Source organism: Elephas maximus, chromosome 2 (assembly GCF_024166365.1).
Source record: "Elephas maximus indicus isolate mEleMax1 chromosome 2, mEleMax1 primary haplotype, whole genome shotgun sequence".
Lineage (NCBI taxonomy): Eukaryota > Metazoa > Chordata > Mammalia > Proboscidea > Elephantidae > Elephas > Elephas maximus.
In genome coordinates this window covers 213519203-213536887 of record NC_064820.1, presented here as the reverse complement: position 1 = coordinate 213536887, position 17685 = coordinate 213519203, and the positions used below count along the sequence as shown (strand labels likewise).

Here is a 17685-nt window from a genome sequence, read left to right as displayed (position 1 = left end):
TACTTTAAAACAAAGATGAGACTGTAGGGGGGGGGGCAGGGAAACTAGATTAATGGAAACAGAACAACCAGAATAGAAATATTGAGAACATTCACGCATTGTGAAGAATGTAACCAGTGTCACTGAACAATTTGTGTAGAAATTGTTGAGTGGGAAACTAAACTGCTATGTGTAAATCTTCACTGAAAACACAACAAAATATTATTTACAAAAAAGTAACGAGAATATAAGAAAATGTGAGCAACACAGTTCACAAGCTTGTGAATTTGCTGTTCGCAATAAATGGAGACCACGCAGCCTTTTCAAGCACCTGCAGAGTACTGAAAAAGCTAGCCATGACAGATTTCAAAAAATTGGGACGATGGAGTGAGGGGCTATTTGATCAAGTCTGTGCTTACCAATTTGAAAACTTAGATAAAATGGATATTTAAAAAAAAAAACTTAGCAACACTGACTGGAGAACAATAAAAAAACCCATAGATAGAAACAGTTTTATAATCACTAAAGAAATTGAGTCAGTATTTAAAAATCCCCCCTTCCCAAAAAATCCACACAGAGGGCTTTACTGGCAAGTTCTGATAACATTCAAGAAATAATTCATTTTTACACCAAGTTCTCCAGAGACCAGGAAGATAGAGAATGATTCTTACTCATTCTGTGAGGTCTCAACACCAGGTGAGGACAGTACAGTTTGAGAATGGGAATGTCAGGCAAGTCTCACTTAGGAATATAGATGCAGAAGCCTGAAGGAAAGAAGCAACTGCAAAACGAAAATAGGAAAATATAAAAAATATATAACACCTTATAGAGAAGTTTGTTTGCAAGGACCAAGTCATTAGAATATTTATGTACCATACTAACAGAGAAAAATAGAAAAACTGTGATCATTTGAACGAAGGCAAAAATGTTTGCTAAAATTCATGAGCCTTTTTTGCAAAATCCTTAGCAAATTTGGAATAAAGGGACCTTCTGTAACATGATACCCCCAAAACCAAACCCGCTGCCGTCCTTCGAGTTGATTCTGACTCATAGTGACCCTGAAGAACAGACTAGAGGTGCTCTATAGGGTTTCCAAGGTGGTAAATCTTTAGAGAAGCAGACTGCCACATCTTTCTTCCTTGGAGTGGCTGGTGGGTTCAAATCACTGACATTTTGGTTAGCGGCTGAGCGCTTAATCATTGTGCCATCAGGGCTCCTTATAACCTGATAAAAGGCTTCTAAAAAGAAAAAACTAAATATGTTGTCATCATGTCAGTTCCAACTCATGGCAGCCCTGTGTATTCCAGAGTACAACTGCTCCATAGGGCTTTCTTGGCTGTAATCTGTACAGAAGCAGGTTGCCAGACCTTTCTTCTGTTGTACTGCTGGGTGGGTTTGCAGCATCAACCTTTTAGTTAGTACTCAAGCACAAACCATTTGTTCCACCTGGGGATCTGTAGCTAACACTAGAAACCTGAAACCCAAAGCCTGTCATTGAGTCGATTCCTTACTTACACCAACCCAATAGGATAGAACAGAACTGCCCCATAGGGGTTCTAAGGCTGTAATCTTTATGGGAACAGACTGCCATATCCTTCTCCCAAGGAACAGCTGGTGAATTCAAACTGCCAGCCTTTTGGTTAGCAGCCGAGTGCTTAACCACTGTGCCACCAGCTACCATTATACTTATTGGTAAAATGTTGAAAATAGATCCTTTAGGATCAAGAACAAGCCAAGTGTACCTGCTATCAGCATTTCTACTTAACATTGCCATTGTTGATCCTAGCCACTGTAGTAAGACAAGAGAAAGAAAAAGTATAAGGACACTAAACAGTCATCATTTGCAGGTGATAAGGTTAGGTATATAGAAAATAAAAATTTCTATAGCTAGATTGTTAGAATTAAGAGTTATTAGAATTAGAATTAATTCCATGTATTAGAATTAAGAGTTTTAACAAGATTGCTGGATAAAAATATCAGTATGTAAAAATAAGCTTTTTTCTGTGTAACAATAAATAGAAAATGAAATTTTAAAAAGATACCAGTTATAATAACATAAAAATTACCAAGTTTCTAGTAATAAATTTACAAAAGTTGTATAAATTCCTTATGGAGAAGACTAAAATTTCACTGGAAGATACTAAAGAAGACTTGAATAAATGGAGGGGTAGTCATGGTTTTGGTTTGGAAGACTTGCTACTGTAACAGTAACAATTCTTTCAAAATTGATTTGATATTCAATGCAGTTCTAGTCAAAATCCCAACTAGGTTTTTTTCATTTGTTTGTTTTTGTTTTATGTAGCTTGACAAGATGATGATTTAAAAATGAATATGGAAGAGCAAAGGGCCAATAATAGTCCAGACACTTCCGAAGAACAAGAACAAGGTTGGGATTGGCTGTATTATATATCAAGAATTATTCTCATAGTAATATCTGTTCACATAGATAAGAAAGTGCAGAGACAGAAACAGATAAATGTATCAGTGGGACAGAGGAGAGCCCAGTAATAAATGCTTGAAGACATGATTTAGACAGAGCAGTTCAGTGGGAAAGAATGGACTGTTTAGTACTGGGATAATTCATCATTCGTTTGGGATTGAATCCTTATTTTATATCATGTCCAAAAATCAGTTCCTAATGGATTACATATCTAAATGTTAAAGGCAAAGCTATAAAACTTGTAAAAGTTACTGTAGAGAAATAGCTTCAAGGCCCCGGTGGAAGGAAAAAAAAAAAAAAAAACACAGATTACAAAGGAAAATGTTTTTAAGTTCTACTTACATTCAAGTTAAATTCTCTGGGCATCAGAGACACCATAGGAGAGTGAAAAGGCAGGGTACAAATTGGGAGGAGATAATTTGTAACATAGTAAAAGGATTAGTATTCAGAATATGTAAAGAACTACATTCCAATAAAAAAAAGATAAATCTGAAGAAGAATGGATAAAAGACTCCAACAGACACTGTAGGTTAAGGTTATGTGTCAACTTGGCTGGGCCATGATTCTCAGTGGTTTGGCAGTTTGATTTAGTTTGGCAGTTGTGTAATGATGCAATCCTTGATGACATCTGATATAATGTAATCACCTCCATGATGAGATCTGCTATGAGTGGCCATTCATTTGAAAGCAGTGTCCTTAGAGGTGTGTGGCCTGCATCCAGTATGTGTGGACTTTCCAACAGCGCTCACTGGCATTTGCTCTGCTCTGGATCCTGCATTCAGCTCATCAACATCTGACCTCCAGTTTTTGGGACTTGAACCAGCAGCCTCCCATCCGACCTGTGGATCTTGAGTTCTTCAGCCTTTGCAGCTACATGAGTCAGGAAAAGCTGCCAGCCTGACACCAGACCCACGGACTTGGGACTTCCTGGCCTCTACAAATGTGTGAGCCATTTCCTTTAGATAAATCTCTCTCTCTCACTATATATATACAGATATGTATGTGTATAAATATATATACACACACGTGCTTCACTGGTTTTGCTTCTCTAGAGAACCCAGCCTAAGGCATTTGGTACCGGGAGTAGGGTGCTGCTCTAACATACCTACGATGTGGAAGCGGTTTTGGAACTGTGTAATGGATAGAGGCTGGAAGAGTTTTAAAGTGCCTAATAGTAAAACCCTAGGTTGCCTTCAAGAGACTGTTGGTGGAATTATGGGCATCAAAAATAATTCTGGTGAGGACTCAGAAGTGAGAAGAGCTGTAACACTGGAAATGGCACAGATGGTGAGAAGCAGCAGCAGAGAAATGGCAGCAGCAGAACCAGGAGACCGGCACAAGATGGTGCAGGAGCCAACCCACAGAACAAGAGAACTGAATACTTTCAGGCAGGAAGCTTCCTGGTGGAGTGGGGTGCTTCAGGGCACTTTCTGATGGAGCTAGGCTTGCTGACCCATAGAGTGAGAGCACTGAGTGCTTTCAGGCCAAGGTTTACTGGCAGAGTAGGGTGCCTCCAGGCACTTACTGGTAGAGCTAAAGAGCTTTGAAACACTTACTGATCAGGGCAGATGTTGGGCTGGCCCAGGGGGCCAAGAGGCAGGAAGCAGAAGCTGAAGAGTCAATGAACACAGGTAGCAGAGCTGTCTCAGTCTCAAAGAGTAGGGCCATGACCTCTGGGGTCTCAAAGGGCGGATCCACAGCCTGCTGGGTCTCAAAGGGTGGGGCCATGAACTCCTAGGTTTCAAAGAGTCAGTTCTTAAGCAACTCAGTTGAGGGGGCAGGACTGCCGTGCCTAAGGGGCAGAAGAACATAGGGCCTGCTAGGGCCAGGGGGGTGGGGTCATCACTCAGATGGACTAGGAGAATGGGGCCACCCAGATCCAAGGGAGCAGAATTGCCATCCCAGTGGGCCTGGAAGGTAGAGCTGAAGCCTGGGGCTGAGGGGCCTCCACCCGGAATCTAGAGAGTGTGGCCAATACCCGGAGTTGGAGGGCAGGGCCATTGTCTAAATGGTCTTAGAGAACAGAGGATTATTTTCAAGCACTGAGAGCTAATGTAATGGGTTCTGCTGACTTGCTTGGTGCTGCTGTTATCACTGTCTTCCCTCTAATTCTTCTCACCTGTAATGGAAATGTCTACCTTGTGCCTGTCCCACCATTGCACTTCGGAAGCAGATAACTTGTGTTCTAGGTTTCACAGATGAAGAGGAATTTTTGGAATTTGGACTTGGAGCTGATTTAAGACTTTTGGGATGATATGTTGAGGTGAATGTGTTTTACATGTGGTAAGGATGTGAATTTGGGGGGGCCAAAGGGTGGAATGTTGTGGATTGAATTGTGTCCCCGTAAAAATGTGTCAACTTTGCTAGGCCATGATTCCCAATATTGTATGGTTGTCTACCATTTTGTGATCCGATGAGTTTATCCTGTGTGTTGTAAGTCCTAACCTCTATGGTGTTAATAAGGCAGGATTAGAGGCAGTTCTGTTAATGAGGCAGGACTCCATCTACAGGATTAGGTTGTGTCCTGAGTCAATCTCTTTTGAGATATGAAAGAGAGAAGCGAGCAGAGAGGAGAGGGACCTCATGCCGCCAAGAAAGAAGCACTGAGAGCAGAGCGCATACTTTGAACCTGGGGTCCCTGTGCTGAGAAGCTCCTAGACCAGGGAAGATTGATGACAAGGACCTTATCCCAGAGCCGACAGAGAGAGAGCCTTCCCCTGGAGATGGCATCCTGAATTCGGACTTCTAGCCTCCTAGACTGTGAGAGAAAAAAGTTCTGTTTCTTAATGCCGTCCACCTGTGGTATTTGTTATAGCAGCACTAGATGACTAAGACAGAGAGGAATTGTGAGTGACCCTGCGAAGATGCACAACTTCATTAAGGAACCAGGAAATGCAAATCAAAACCACAGTGAAATAGCATTTCACACCCACTGAATTGGCACAAGGGAAAAAATAAGATAGTACTAAGCTTTCCCGAGGTTATGAAGTGGAGCCCCTGCTGCAGCGGGAGTGTCAGTTGGCACAAGCACTGTGGAAATCACTGTGGCGTACCTGGTAAAGGCTGAGGTGCCTGTGACCCAGCAGTTCCCGTGGATACCCGCGTGAACAAGAGCAAGCAGGGGCAGGGGGAGAGGGGGTTGCAGTGTGCTGCAGCAGAATAATCGTGATTGTTTTTGCAGGCTGGAATATGCTATATAGCAGTAAGAATGAGTGAATTTCAACTACTCATCAACAGGGATGAATCTTGAAAATAAAATGTGAAGTAAAGGGCCAGTCACAAGAGAATGTATACAGCATGTTTCCATTTTATACTGAAAACTCAGAAAATAGGCCCAAGTAACCCACATACTGTGTGAGAGAACTCTCTGAACCCGAGGAAATGGCTAACACGGAATTTGGCACCATCCGGGAGACCTCCCAAGGGCAGGGAGGTGCTTCTTGTTGCAAGCACTACAGGGTTTACCCTGTGTCAGCAGATACACTCAGATGTTCCCTTCTGCCCTTTCAAAGAAAAAAGCCGATTGTGACCACTAAATTGATTTTGTCACTCACAGTTTGAAAATGTTTTATGACCTAAGCTGATGTAAGTATACACAGGTGTTTGTCTTGTTATTACTTCTCATTGTGCAGGACTCCCCCTTTTCTCCACACACCTGTCAGAAGTCACTTCAGCCAGGTGGGGGCAGCTGCCTGGGTGATGGACGAGCTTCACAGAAAGCACAGTTGGATGCCTGGGGAGCCTGGGCAGAGTGTAGCATGGGTGGCCTGGTTCTTCCTGTTGTGGGGAACCTGTGCTTCAGATACCCCACTGGAGTGGAGTCTAGCTCAGGGGATATGGGGTTTGGAAAGGTCCTCCCTGCAGCCATGTTCTCTTTGGCCCATCACCAGGGGGCTAGCCCACATTGTCCTGGGGAAGAGGCCCACACAGTGTCCAGTTTGGGGCTCTAGTTCTGCCCAGTACCTGTGCGGGACCCACATTGTCCTCTCCCTTAACTTGCCCCAGCTGCCTGGAACATTCTAGGGCTGTCTGAGCCCTGGTCTGGTCTTCCCACAGGTGCCAAGTCAGCAGCATCTGTCGATCCATGGGGATTGCCTACCGGAACCAGCACGCACCCCGTCCCCAAGGGCTCAGACCCCTGGGCTGCTCCGCACCATGTGGCCCCGAGTGCTGGTGTGAGAACCTCTGATGCCTGGGGTGCAGCCTCGGCCACCAAGCCCATGTCTGCTTCTGGTAAGGCCCAGCCCCAAGTGCTCAAGCGAAGGAGCCCAGCTTTGTGGGCTGGCAAGAGTTCGTGGCCGTCCTGTGCACCTGCCTGGGAGAGCCCCTGACTGGGTGGGAGAGCAGGCTGTGCTGGGCCTCGGGCTCACGGCCTCCAGGCCTGCCCCTGTATTCAGGGCCCAGGGCAGGCTGGCCTCAGGGAACTTCCCACACTCTCTTGTCCAGGCTTCTGGGCCCAGCTGGGATATACTCCTTCATCATTGGCATCCTCTCAGTTGCAGGACGTGGTAGAGGCAGGCAATGGCAGGAGTACCACACACGATGCACTGGGGGCCACGTCCCTGTGCCGGCCCTGATGGTCTTCCAGCCTACAGGTGACCCAGAGCTAGTGCTGCCCTCTCCGGCCCCCAGAGTTCTCCCCATGTGTAGGGGTAGAGATGTACCTCCCTGACCCCTCCAATGGGGCGAAGGCCCCTGCTGGCCCAACCCAGGCTGTGGGCTGGGGCACTAAGCACAGAAGCCACCTGACATGCCCCATCACTGCCTTTTGTGTCCACCCAGGGTCTTTTGATCTCTTCAGTAATCTGAATGGTACAATTAAAGATGACTTTTCTGAATTTGACAACCTCCGAACTTCAAAAAAAACAGGTATGTAAATGTGGCGGTGATTTCCATAACATTCTATGCATGTCCGCTTCATGCACTTCCTTTGTTGGGATCTTGGGAGCCTTAAACTTCTAGATGCAGGAACTGGCACATAAACAATGAGAAGTCTGCGCTGGAGGTTTTCTTTTCACTCCTCCTCTGTGGGGCTCCTGCTTCCTGTTCCAGCCGCCTGTATCTTGGCCTGCTTCCTTCCGGCTGTGTCACCAGGTCAGCCAAGCCCTGGGGCAGGTGCCTCCTGCATGCACACCCTCCTCCTAGGGTCTGACCTCCTCCTTCCAACTTCCTGTACCCCAGAGGGGCCTCCTCCTTCCACACAGCCCTGTCTTTGGACATGAGCATCATCACTCCCAGGTCATGGCTCCTGCCGGACCTCCGAGAACCCCCGGCCCCAAGGCAAGCCTCCAGACCCGGCTTCCTTCCCTGGGTGCCTCTGGGGTGGGGGTGCTGAGAGAATGGACCTGGGGATGGAGGTGGGTCTGGAGGGGCCAGGGATGCCTTTTTTACCGGCTCCTGTGTGGAACTGGGCACAGTCGGGTGTCTGTCCTTCGCAGCAGTGGTCACAGCCACACACAGCAACTTCTGTCCTCTCTCTCCCCTCTCCCCTTCAGCCTGTCCCCCACCCCTCCCGCCCTCTTCCTCCTCTCCCTTCTCTTTTGACTCTTCAGCCGCAGCCACAGGCCTGGCCAGCCCTGGTCCCACGTGTGAGCAGCCAGGCCCTTGACCACCCTGCTGGCCACTCTGCCAGCCCAGGAGTCCCAGCCAGGAGGCCAGGGACAGCTTGGAGAACGTACTGGTTCTTGGGGTCTTTCTTTTGCTGCCTTAAAAAAAAAAAGAAAAAACCCCAGCAGTAAGAGTCCATGTGTCTCTCCACAGGCCTGAGTACAACCTGCCTGTCCTTGCCTGCCCTTTGCACCTCTGTGTGAAAGCTGCTTGGCCAGGCCATTGCTCCATGAACACCCTGCCATAGACTTTCATAATCTAGGTCCCCCCCAGTTACAGATGCAGTCACATTATGGGAAATGTGGAAAATACGGCTGAGTTTAAGAAAATGAAAGTCTTCTGTAGTTCTACCACCTGCGTGCAGCCTCCGTATCTTGTCAATGTTACTTTGTGTGACCTAGCAGTAATTTATTGAATCCTTGATTTTTGGGAGGGTATTTTAGGTTGATTGCAGGTTTTGCTGATGTAATAACACTATGGTGAACATTCTGGTCCCGTTTTATGTTGCTTCCTTCCTTAGGCTACATTCTTAGAAAAGGGGCCGCTGAGTGTTGAGCGTGACCATTTTTAAGGACCTCTATGCCCGTCACCACATTGCATCCCAGTGAAGCAGTCATATTCCCAGTGGTCTATCTCAGCAACCCTCTGTTGGCTGAATTTTAAAAATAATTTGCTTTCTTTTTACTGTCAAGAAATTAACGTTCACTGTAGAAAATTTCAAAAATGCAAGCAAAAAATATAAATTGCCGGTGCCTGGGCACCGACCCAGAACAACACACTTTGGGAGGATTGTGCTGAACGTGCTGTTTTATAAACCTGCTGTCTTCACTTGCTACTTCAGTGCAACGTACTTTCCTGATCATTAACCCCCTCGGGAGCTGCGTTTTCACTGACTGTGGGCGTCTGGTTATTTAACCACCCCGGGCTGGCTGCAGGCTCTCTCTGTCTTGGGGCTGTAGGGTCAGCCCTGCAGTGAACATCCCCATCTCCCGTCCAACCTTGCAGGGCTCCTGGGAACTGCAGGTCGGAGGACTGTTGTGTGTGGCTCAGGATGCGTGTGGGGTCCAAGTGTGATGAGCTCTCACCTCCACGCTCACATGTGTCCTTGTCTTGCAGCGGAATCTGTGGCCTCTCTGCCATCCCAAACCAACGAAACCACAAGCCCTGACCCCTTCGACTCTCAGCCCCTAACGGTTGCTTCCAGCAAGCCCAGCGGTGCCCGGAAAACTCCTGAGTCCTTCCTGGGCCCCAACGCGGCCCTGGTGAACCTGGACTCGCTGGTGACCAAACCCGCCCCGCCGGCGCAATCCCTCAACCCCTTCCTGGCACCAGGTACATACTCCACAAGGTGTCCTCTGGCTGCTGCCTTATTCCTGAGACCCTCTTTGCTGCCTCTCTGGTGGGCTCCTCCTTCCACAGGTCCCAGATGAGGGGCCAGCCTCAAGGCTGGGAAGGAGTGGAGCTACCGGGCTGGGCCCAAGCCCGGAACTCCTTGCTCCAAGGCCGTGGGGGTGGGGACGAAGCCATTTGTAGTTGAGGAAGAGGTGTGAACAGAGGGCAGCCCTTCTCTCAGCTGAGAGGTCCTTCATGCTTGGTGCCTCTGGCTTGGCTGGGGGGCTCCAGCATTGGCTCTGGGCAGGGTCGGGTACAGGAGAGGGAGGAGCCAAGGTTTGTTGTCTGCATCCCTGCTTTATGGGCAAAAATATAACTGAACCCTATGGCGTGAGCTGTCTTCCAAGGACCAAGCACCCTCACTTCAGCTCCTAGAACCCCACCCTCCTGCCCAGTTCAGTCTAAAGCCCTGCTCCACCCCTCCCGCTGACCACCCTGTCCTGCCCTCTTATCTCCCGTGTGCAGCAAGCCCTAGCCGCAGGGAACCCCAGACTTGCTGGGTCCTCCTTACCCCTAGACATTTTCATGTTGTTTCTTCTGCCTGGAAGGTCCTTCTCCTCCTCCTTTTCCCGAGAAACACTCACTCCTCCTTCAACCCCCAGCTCAGGTGACCCCTTGCTCTGGGAGACCTCCACCCTTCCCCACAGATTCTCTAGCAGGGCCTAGGCTCCAGAGCAGGGACAGCCACATCAAGGTGTGCACCTGCCTCAGACCTGGCCCAGAGCAGACAGGGTCTGAGCGGCTGGGGCTGTACCCTGGCAGGACTGCCGGAGGAGGATGACTGGTGGCCTCAGGGCCGGGTTTTGCACATTTGGGATGCAGAGCCGTGGCGCACAGTGGGGCATGGCTGCACCCAGGGCAGGGGCGTGGTGGTCCCTTGTTCCCTGGAGCTCTTTGCGGGGTGGAGCTGGTACAACTCAGTGCTCTAAACCAGCCTTGAGCCTATCCCTGCCCCAGGGTGGCTCCTGCCTCCTTTACCCAGCAACACAGTGGGAGGTCCATCAGCAGGCTGCCTGGGCTATATAGGTGGGCACTGTCAGCCCCTGGGGCAGCTTTTCATGATGAGGCTGCCCAGGCAGCGCTGTTGGACCTCCAGGGCCACTGAATTGTCCAGGCCACACTGTCAGCTGTGGGGTGACACAGCCACATCTGTGGTCCTGGCACCGTTCCTTCCTGGCTGAGCCCTCCAGCAGGTCACTGCCCTGCCTGGTGGTCTCAGCTCACTTCAGGCAGTTATGGCAAAGTCATGGCTAGGGGTTGGTGCAAGAACCCACCCTGGTGTGGGTCATTACAGCAGTCACCCGTGGGTGATGGGCAGCTGCTGGAGATGACTCAGTACCGGCAGCTCTGTGGTGTTTGGCAGCATACTAATAGATGTTTTGCTAAAAGGGGGAAAGGGTTTTGGAGGTGATACAAACCCTAAAAACACTGCTTAGACAGGGGCTTTGGTCTTCACTGAGGGCCCCTGGGCCTGCACGATGCCTTCTTGTAGCTCCACTGTCATTTCCCAGGGGTCACAGGGCACGGCCGCACTAGCAGAGGCTGTCACCAGCTGTGTAGTTGCTAGAGAAGGAGGTACGGAGGCCCTGCAGCCAGCACTGTCCCTTCAGGCACACAGCCTCAGCACGTCAGTGGTTACGCACAGCTGGGTCTCCTCACCTCAGTGGGCCCTGCTCTTCATGCAGGTGGTCAGTGTCTGCCGTGGATTCAGCAAAGACCAGCAGGATAGTGGTGTTGGGGTGGGGGGCAGAGGTGGCCCTCTGCTTCTCCGCAGCTTTGGGGACCGTGTTGTCCTAACAGCTCTGCCTACTGCCCGTCCTCTTCTCTCCCCAGGTCCAGCTGCGGCCTCGGCCCCTGTTAACCCCTTCCAGGTGAACCAGCCCCAGCCACTGACTCTGAACCAGCTGCGGGGGAGCCCGGTCCCAGGGGCCAGCACATCCTTTGGGCCCAGCCCGGCTGTGGAGCCCCTGGCGATGACCTCCATGGCCCCTGCGGCTCCACACCCAGCTCTGGGCGGCAGTAGCTCCTTGACACCACTGGGCCCTGCAGCAGTGAACGTGGTGGGCAGTGTGGGCATCTCCCCATCGGCAGCTCCAACCTCTGGCACGACAAACCCTTTCCTCCTCTAGTGCCCAGGCCCGGGACTGCCTGGAGTGGTGCCCAGAGCGTCTGTGCCCAAGGGGGCGGACCAGGACCTGTGTGGACTGTGTCCAAGAGCTCTGGGAGGTTAGGGCAGCCCAGCTCCAGTTGCTTGAGAAGAGCTGTCCTTGCACCCAGTCGCCCTGGACCTGCAATCGTTGGAGAAAGCCTGCCAGGCCTCAGCGGCCCTGCAGACCACAGCCTGCCTGGTGGGGAGTGGACCCACCTGACCCAGCTCTCGCTGCCTTCTCCTGAGCGCCTGCCCTGACACCACGAGGGATCTACTGGGCTCCCTGAGGCCCTTTGAGGAGGAAGGAAGTTGGCAGTGTTGCTGAGTGACTCTTGGACCTTGCCCGGCCCAGGACCGGGCTGCGGCCTTGTCTCTGCCCAGGCAGGCTGGGTGTGGGTGGGAGGGATCTCGCGCCTGGCCATAGAGGTGGGCTCTTTGGGAGTGGTCGTGCATATTTTACTTTCTTTGACTCGCGTGTGAGTTCAAAGTAAGCACAGTCACTGGGGGACAACTCTTGAATTAATCCACTAGAGCAAGCTTTAAACTAATCTGAGCATAACCCTGCCCTGTGGCTATATGCTGGTATACGTTTGCACAGATTTTGTTTAGTACAGTTTCATATTTGAGTTTGCAGAATTATCTAATAGTCTTTTTTTGGCTAATATTTTTATAATGTGGTTCTTATTTAACTGTCTAGTTTTGATAGAATTTACCAGGTCTGGCTGAATTAAGATATTGGCACATGTCATTTTAGTGGTTTAAATCCTCTTATTTATGGTTTTAACTCTGTAAGAAAATTTAAAAAGGAGACATTTGGATGACAAAAAAAAAAAAAACCTTATGGAAAAATGAGCAAATTTTTGTGACTTTATAGGAAAAAATATGGGAATTTGATTACACATAAAAGATGTTTATTTAAAAAAAAATTACAACAGCAACAAAAAAATCGATGGCCTCCCGTTGCCTTTTCCTTCCTTTAACTTTCTTTTGTGGTGAATTACCAAACTGGTGGGCTTTTAGCCTTTTTGGCTAGATCCTGAGAGAGAGGCTGTTTTTCTTACTGATATACCAATACCTGAAAATTAGAGAAAAAATCTAATGTAGGAATATGACCGGTTTTTATCAATTAATTTCTTTTTTTTTATTAAAGGCATGCACGGATTAACAAGGACTTCTGTTTACAAGGGAATCTGAAATGGAAGAAACCACTTTCAACCTGTGTGTCTGTGAGCTACTGTCTTGGTCCATGTTCAGGTGGCAGATGGCATAACGTGGATGCGGCATCTCAGGGCAGGCTGCGGTGCTCCTGTTTCTGTGGGCCTGGGGCACCCCCAGGTTGGGACGGGGCGAGGGACTTAGGTGAGCCCTGATTTCACCCTGCCCACTCCAGAGACATGTTGCCAACTTAAAAATAATTCACGTCTTACTCTGGAGAGGAGGAAAAATTCATTCTCACGCAGATAGATGTTTAACAAGCATGCATCGATACCAGCTCCCTCTCCCAGCCTCCTGCTTTCCTCGCCCCACCAGCCTCAATAAAGACAGTAGTCCATCATGTATTAAAGACCAGAGGAAGCTTGTTTCTCTCCAGGGAAGGGCTATTTCCCAGCTGTGTGCACGCCCGGCTTCAGCCCAAAGGGCAGCCAGCTTGTCCCTGAGGGAATGGTAGACCCCTCCCCGACCTTGGGTCTGAGGAGGTCTGACCCTCAGTACAGGGAGCTGGTGAACTCCAAAAGCAGTCTCTGGGCTGGGATTCGGAACTGCTTGCTCAGGCTGCCCTCCCGTCTTAAAGTGTGCACCCATTAGTTCCTGTGGCAGCCCTTATGCCCCAGAGCCAAGTGCCGACTAGAGCTGCTCTAGGCCCTGCCGGGCCACCGTGCCCACAGTTTCTGAGCAGACCAGCTCTGACTGAATTGGGGCAGGGCATAGATTGGGGCGGGGGGGGGGGGGGGTTCCTAGCATTCTGCCTGTCTGGTTTTGTTCAAGAACCGGGCATCTGGTCTCTTTCTGCCGAGGGTAGGTGGGGGCAGGAGATTCCCTTGGGAAGGTGTTTTCACCCCAGAGTGGCGAGAGGCCTGGGCCGGCCTTACAGGCTGCTGGACCAAACTTGACTACTTGGGGTCAGCAATTCCATTGTAACAAACAAGAACCCAAGGTGCCTCTGAGGGCCCAGCATCTTCCTTTTCATCCACTACAGCCCCCAACTACCCCCAGCACCAGGTCCCAGAGCGCACTATCCCTGTCCCCGCTGCACTGATCAAAAGACTGCCTGGCCACTGTGCACCCCCAATGAGCATGGGCAGAGGGTCCCTGTGGTACCCTCAGTCCCAGGGCTGGTGGCTAACTTAGAGCTTGTGTTGACTTGATACCTATTTACTGTACAAATATAATTCGTGGTTTGTACCACGATGCGGTTTCTAGCTGTGTCCTTCCCCTATCCACCTTCATTAATCCCATGACAGACAGTGGAGTTGAGGGGCACGGTGGGTAAGCCAGGCTGGAGACAGCCCAGTTCATGTGGAGGCCAGCTGGTCCTCCTGCCCATGTGACCTTGGGATTCGAGGCCTCTGAACCTCAGTGGCGGGTGGGGATGGGGACAGAAAGGAAGTGGGGAGCAGGAGCTGGCAGCTAGTGGGGTTCCTGCCCTGGTGAGACTCTGGGACAGTGAGTCTCCAGGGGTGTGACTGATGGAATTGCTGGCCACAATGCTTTACTCCTTCCAGCATCACCCCATCGCCACCACTGGTCGAGGGGATGTCACCACCCCTGATCTGGGCCTAGCCATGTGTCTTGCTTAGAGTGAAGTACAGTGAAGTACAGGTGGCAGTGTGGATTTCAGGCTGGTGTTGACGGCCCCGCATGCTCATCTCCTCTTCGGCATCCATGTTACAGGAAGAGCTGCCCTGAGAAACCACACAGCCTAGCAGCCTACAGACCCTGAGTGTGTAATTGCCGTGAGCCACTGGCTTCTGGTGGTACAAATGGCCTGCCCCCCTTTCAGACCTGTGATGAGAGGAGGGACAGAAACATGTCCAGACAGGGCTGGAAGGGGCACTTGGTGGAGGAAGAGCTGGGAGAGCCCTGAGCATGGGCCCTCTGCTGGGCTGCCAGTACCAGCCCTGGGCCTGCCCTGCAACTCACCTCCTCAGTCCCAACACAGGGCCCACAGCGTCCATTCAGGGACCCAACACACGGACCAAGCGCTGGCCTGGAGGACTCCGGGGAGGGGCTGGGGGAGGCCTGAGGCGGGTTTGCTGGAGCAACGGGGGCTGGTGGCAGAGAGTGCCCTTCCGGAACAGGTCATAGGAGAGGAAGGAGGAGGTGAGTCAGTGCTCTAGACTCTGCTGCGGTGGCCAGCCTCCACCCCTCAGTGGCCTCATCAGGCCCAGTGCCCTGAAGGCAGCCTTCCAAGCAGAGGCTCAGGGACCAGACTGCCTTTGTCTCTGGAGTCCGCTGTCTTTAGCACGTGGCTCTGAAGGGGCTGGGGAAGCTGTGAGGGGTCAGGCCTGGAAAGGCATGCATCTCTTCCACCACACTCTGGTGCTGGGACAGGGTATAAGGGTAGGGGTGGGGGGTGGGGGTACGGAGATGGGTGTGTTCAGCACCTGGCTGGTCTCTCACCGCTGGTCCTCATCACCAAATAGTTTTTCCCACACACCTCCCACCCCCATGCAGCGCATATTCTCTCCCCCAAGGGAGATGTCCTAAGGGCTCCCCAATCTCCACATCCAGCTTAAGTCCCACGTTATTTCTGGGGGGTGCAGAGCTTGCCCCCCCCCCCGCCGGCACTGCCTACACACTTCAGAGTCACCTTATCTGCACCCCTGGTAAGTCATGGAGCAGGACGAGCAGCCGCTACAGACATTGGGAACTGGGAACTGTGGTGCCTGCCATCCTGCCAAGCGGGAAAGGTCCCGATGATGTGCTGGTTCTCCCTGCCCCAGTCTCTCCTTTGTGGGGGGGCGGTTCAGCCTTTTTCTATGCCCTGTGTTTTGTGGCCACAGTGGACGTGGGTGTTAGAGCGCTTGCTCAGCTTGTGTGGACATTCAGGGCCTAAGCCCTGTGTCAAAGACTCATGTCCAGGCTCATGGTTCATTTGGCAACACAGTTCCCTCCTAAAGTTGGTAATCTTTTGATCCCTGTTTCCAATCAGTTCCATGTGCAAATAACCGCTGTTTGGTTAGACTGTTACTTGTCTGACGCTGTCTCCCCGGGTAGTCGGCTCCCACACTGACTCTGGGACTAGATGGGCTAGTGGGATATTAGCAAGCAGAGGCTTGGTAAACACTTGCACCCTGGGGCCTCTTCTCTTGGGGTGCCGCCACTTGGTACCCAACTATCATGTAGGAGAAGCCTGGCCACAAGGAGAGGCCATGCAGAGGAGAACAAGGTGCTCTGGTCGGTAGTTCCAGACGGGCTCCCGGATGACTGTCAGCCACAGACATGAGCCACCTCAGATGTCCCAGCTCAGCTAACTGCAGCCCCAGCCAACACAATGTGGCTCAGAACCGCCCAGCTGAGTTCAATCGCCCTGGAATCATGAGAGAGAAGACATAGTGGCTGCTTCAAGCTACAAAGTTTTGGGGTAGTTTGTTACACAGCAGTAGGTAGCTGAAAAGCACACACACACAAAATACTTTCCTAGAGCGACTCCATGTGTGTCGGAGGAGAACGGTGCTTCTGGGGTTTTCAGTGGCTGAACCTGCCTCACTTCCTTGTTCCCTGATTTCCATACTTATTTCAACTTAATACTAGCTACCCTGAGGCCATCTGACCCAGTGGTGGGAAGGGCACCTCTTTAAGGCTGGGTTACTCTGTTCAAACGTTTTACTAGGCCTTTATTGCTAAAGCATTTCTCAAGTTTTTCCTTTTGTGAGTTCTAGAATTGGTCTCCTTTTTCAACATTTTGATGCTGAAATATTTTGGTTTCTTCTTTTTCATTTCTGCTTGCAAACTAGCCACTTCTTGAGCTTATCTCTTTATTGTAATAGCTTCCTAAATGTAGCCACCGATAGCTGTCAAACAGCACTAATAGCCTATCATCCTTTTCCCCTAGAGCTGTTGACCAGATAGGCACAGGGATGTTCCTGGCAGCGCCGCTCCAAGCTGTGACTCAGTAACCCAGGCTCCTCCTTATTTCTCCATCCTCAACACCTGGCCCCAAGGGTGCCGTGGAAAGGGAATGAGAAGGATCACCCACAGGAGACTTTTAATGGGCCAGAACTAGAGCGGTGGGCATCCTTTCACCTGTTTCTTTGGCCAGAACTACTCATATGCACCCACCTAGATACAAGGGGTCCGGACATACAGTCTCCCTCCATGCCCGGAAAAATGAAATGGTTTGGTGAACACACAGCTGTGTTGCTGTGGAGGGAGCACAGACCGATGGGACGTGGGGGTGACCTAGGCCACACACCTCACCTGTTCTCCATTAGATGGTCACAGGTCTCCACCCTCCTCCCCACATACCTGCACACACACAGGCTTCAACCTCCCAATATCCTATCGTTCTCACCTGGATAGGGTTGGGTATGCACTTGTCAAAACTGGTGCAGAGGCCACCTGAGATGATGCATTTTTTGTATGTAAACGTTACTTAAAAAAAAAAAAAAAATGAAAGATTGAACTCTAGTTAATGATAAAACCAAAAACTAAACCCAGTGCCGTTAAGGCGATTCCGACTCATAGCGACCCTTTGGACAGAGTAGAACTGCCCCACAGTTTGCAAGGAGTGCCTGGCGGATTTGAACTGCCGACCCTTGGGTTAGCAGCCATAGCATTTAACCACTATGCCACCAGGATTTCCAGTTAATGATAAGCAACCTGAAATATTCAGAGGGAAATGTACTGATGTCTGTGATTTACTTTGAAATGCACTAAAAACAGGATAGATTGATGGGCTGGTGGCAAGATGAATAGTTGGATATATGGGAAAAGCAAGTACAGGAAAATGGTTAACAGAATCTAGTTTGTACGTGGCTGTTCGCTGTACAACTATTTCAACTTTTCTGGGCTTGAAAAGTAATAAAATGTTGGAAAATTACACAAATAAAAAAAAGGGTCACCTACTACGTCAAAGCTGTGCTAGGTGGTAGATGTGACCTAAGTCACCTGTGAA

At 50.3% G+C, this 17685-nt stretch overlaps 1 protein-coding gene across 10 annotated transcripts in view; it reads left to right on the top strand.

Moving 5' to 3' along the window:
* Positions 1-16425, top strand: part of EPN2 (epsin 2) — a 111811-nt gene extending 95386 nt beyond the window's left edge. For 6 of the 10 annotated variants that reach the window (XM_049874693.1, XM_049874688.1, XM_049874691.1 and 3 more), the window contains 5 exons: positions 6476-6652; positions 6916-7014; positions 7202-7288; positions 9143-9358; positions 11252-16425. In XM_049874693.1, coding sequence (XP_049730650.1) covers positions 6476-6652; positions 6916-7014; positions 7202-7288; positions 9143-9358; positions 11252-11547 — 875 coding nt within the window. In that variant the 3' untranslated portion in view covers positions 11548-16425. The remainder of the gene's footprint in view (positions 1-6475; positions 6653-6915; positions 7015-7201; positions 7289-9142; positions 9359-11251) is intronic. The other 4 variants (XM_049874696.1, XM_049874695.1, XM_049874694.1 and 1 more) reach the window with 3 other exon arrangements.
* The last annotated feature ends 1260 nt before the right edge of the window (positions 16426-17685 follow it).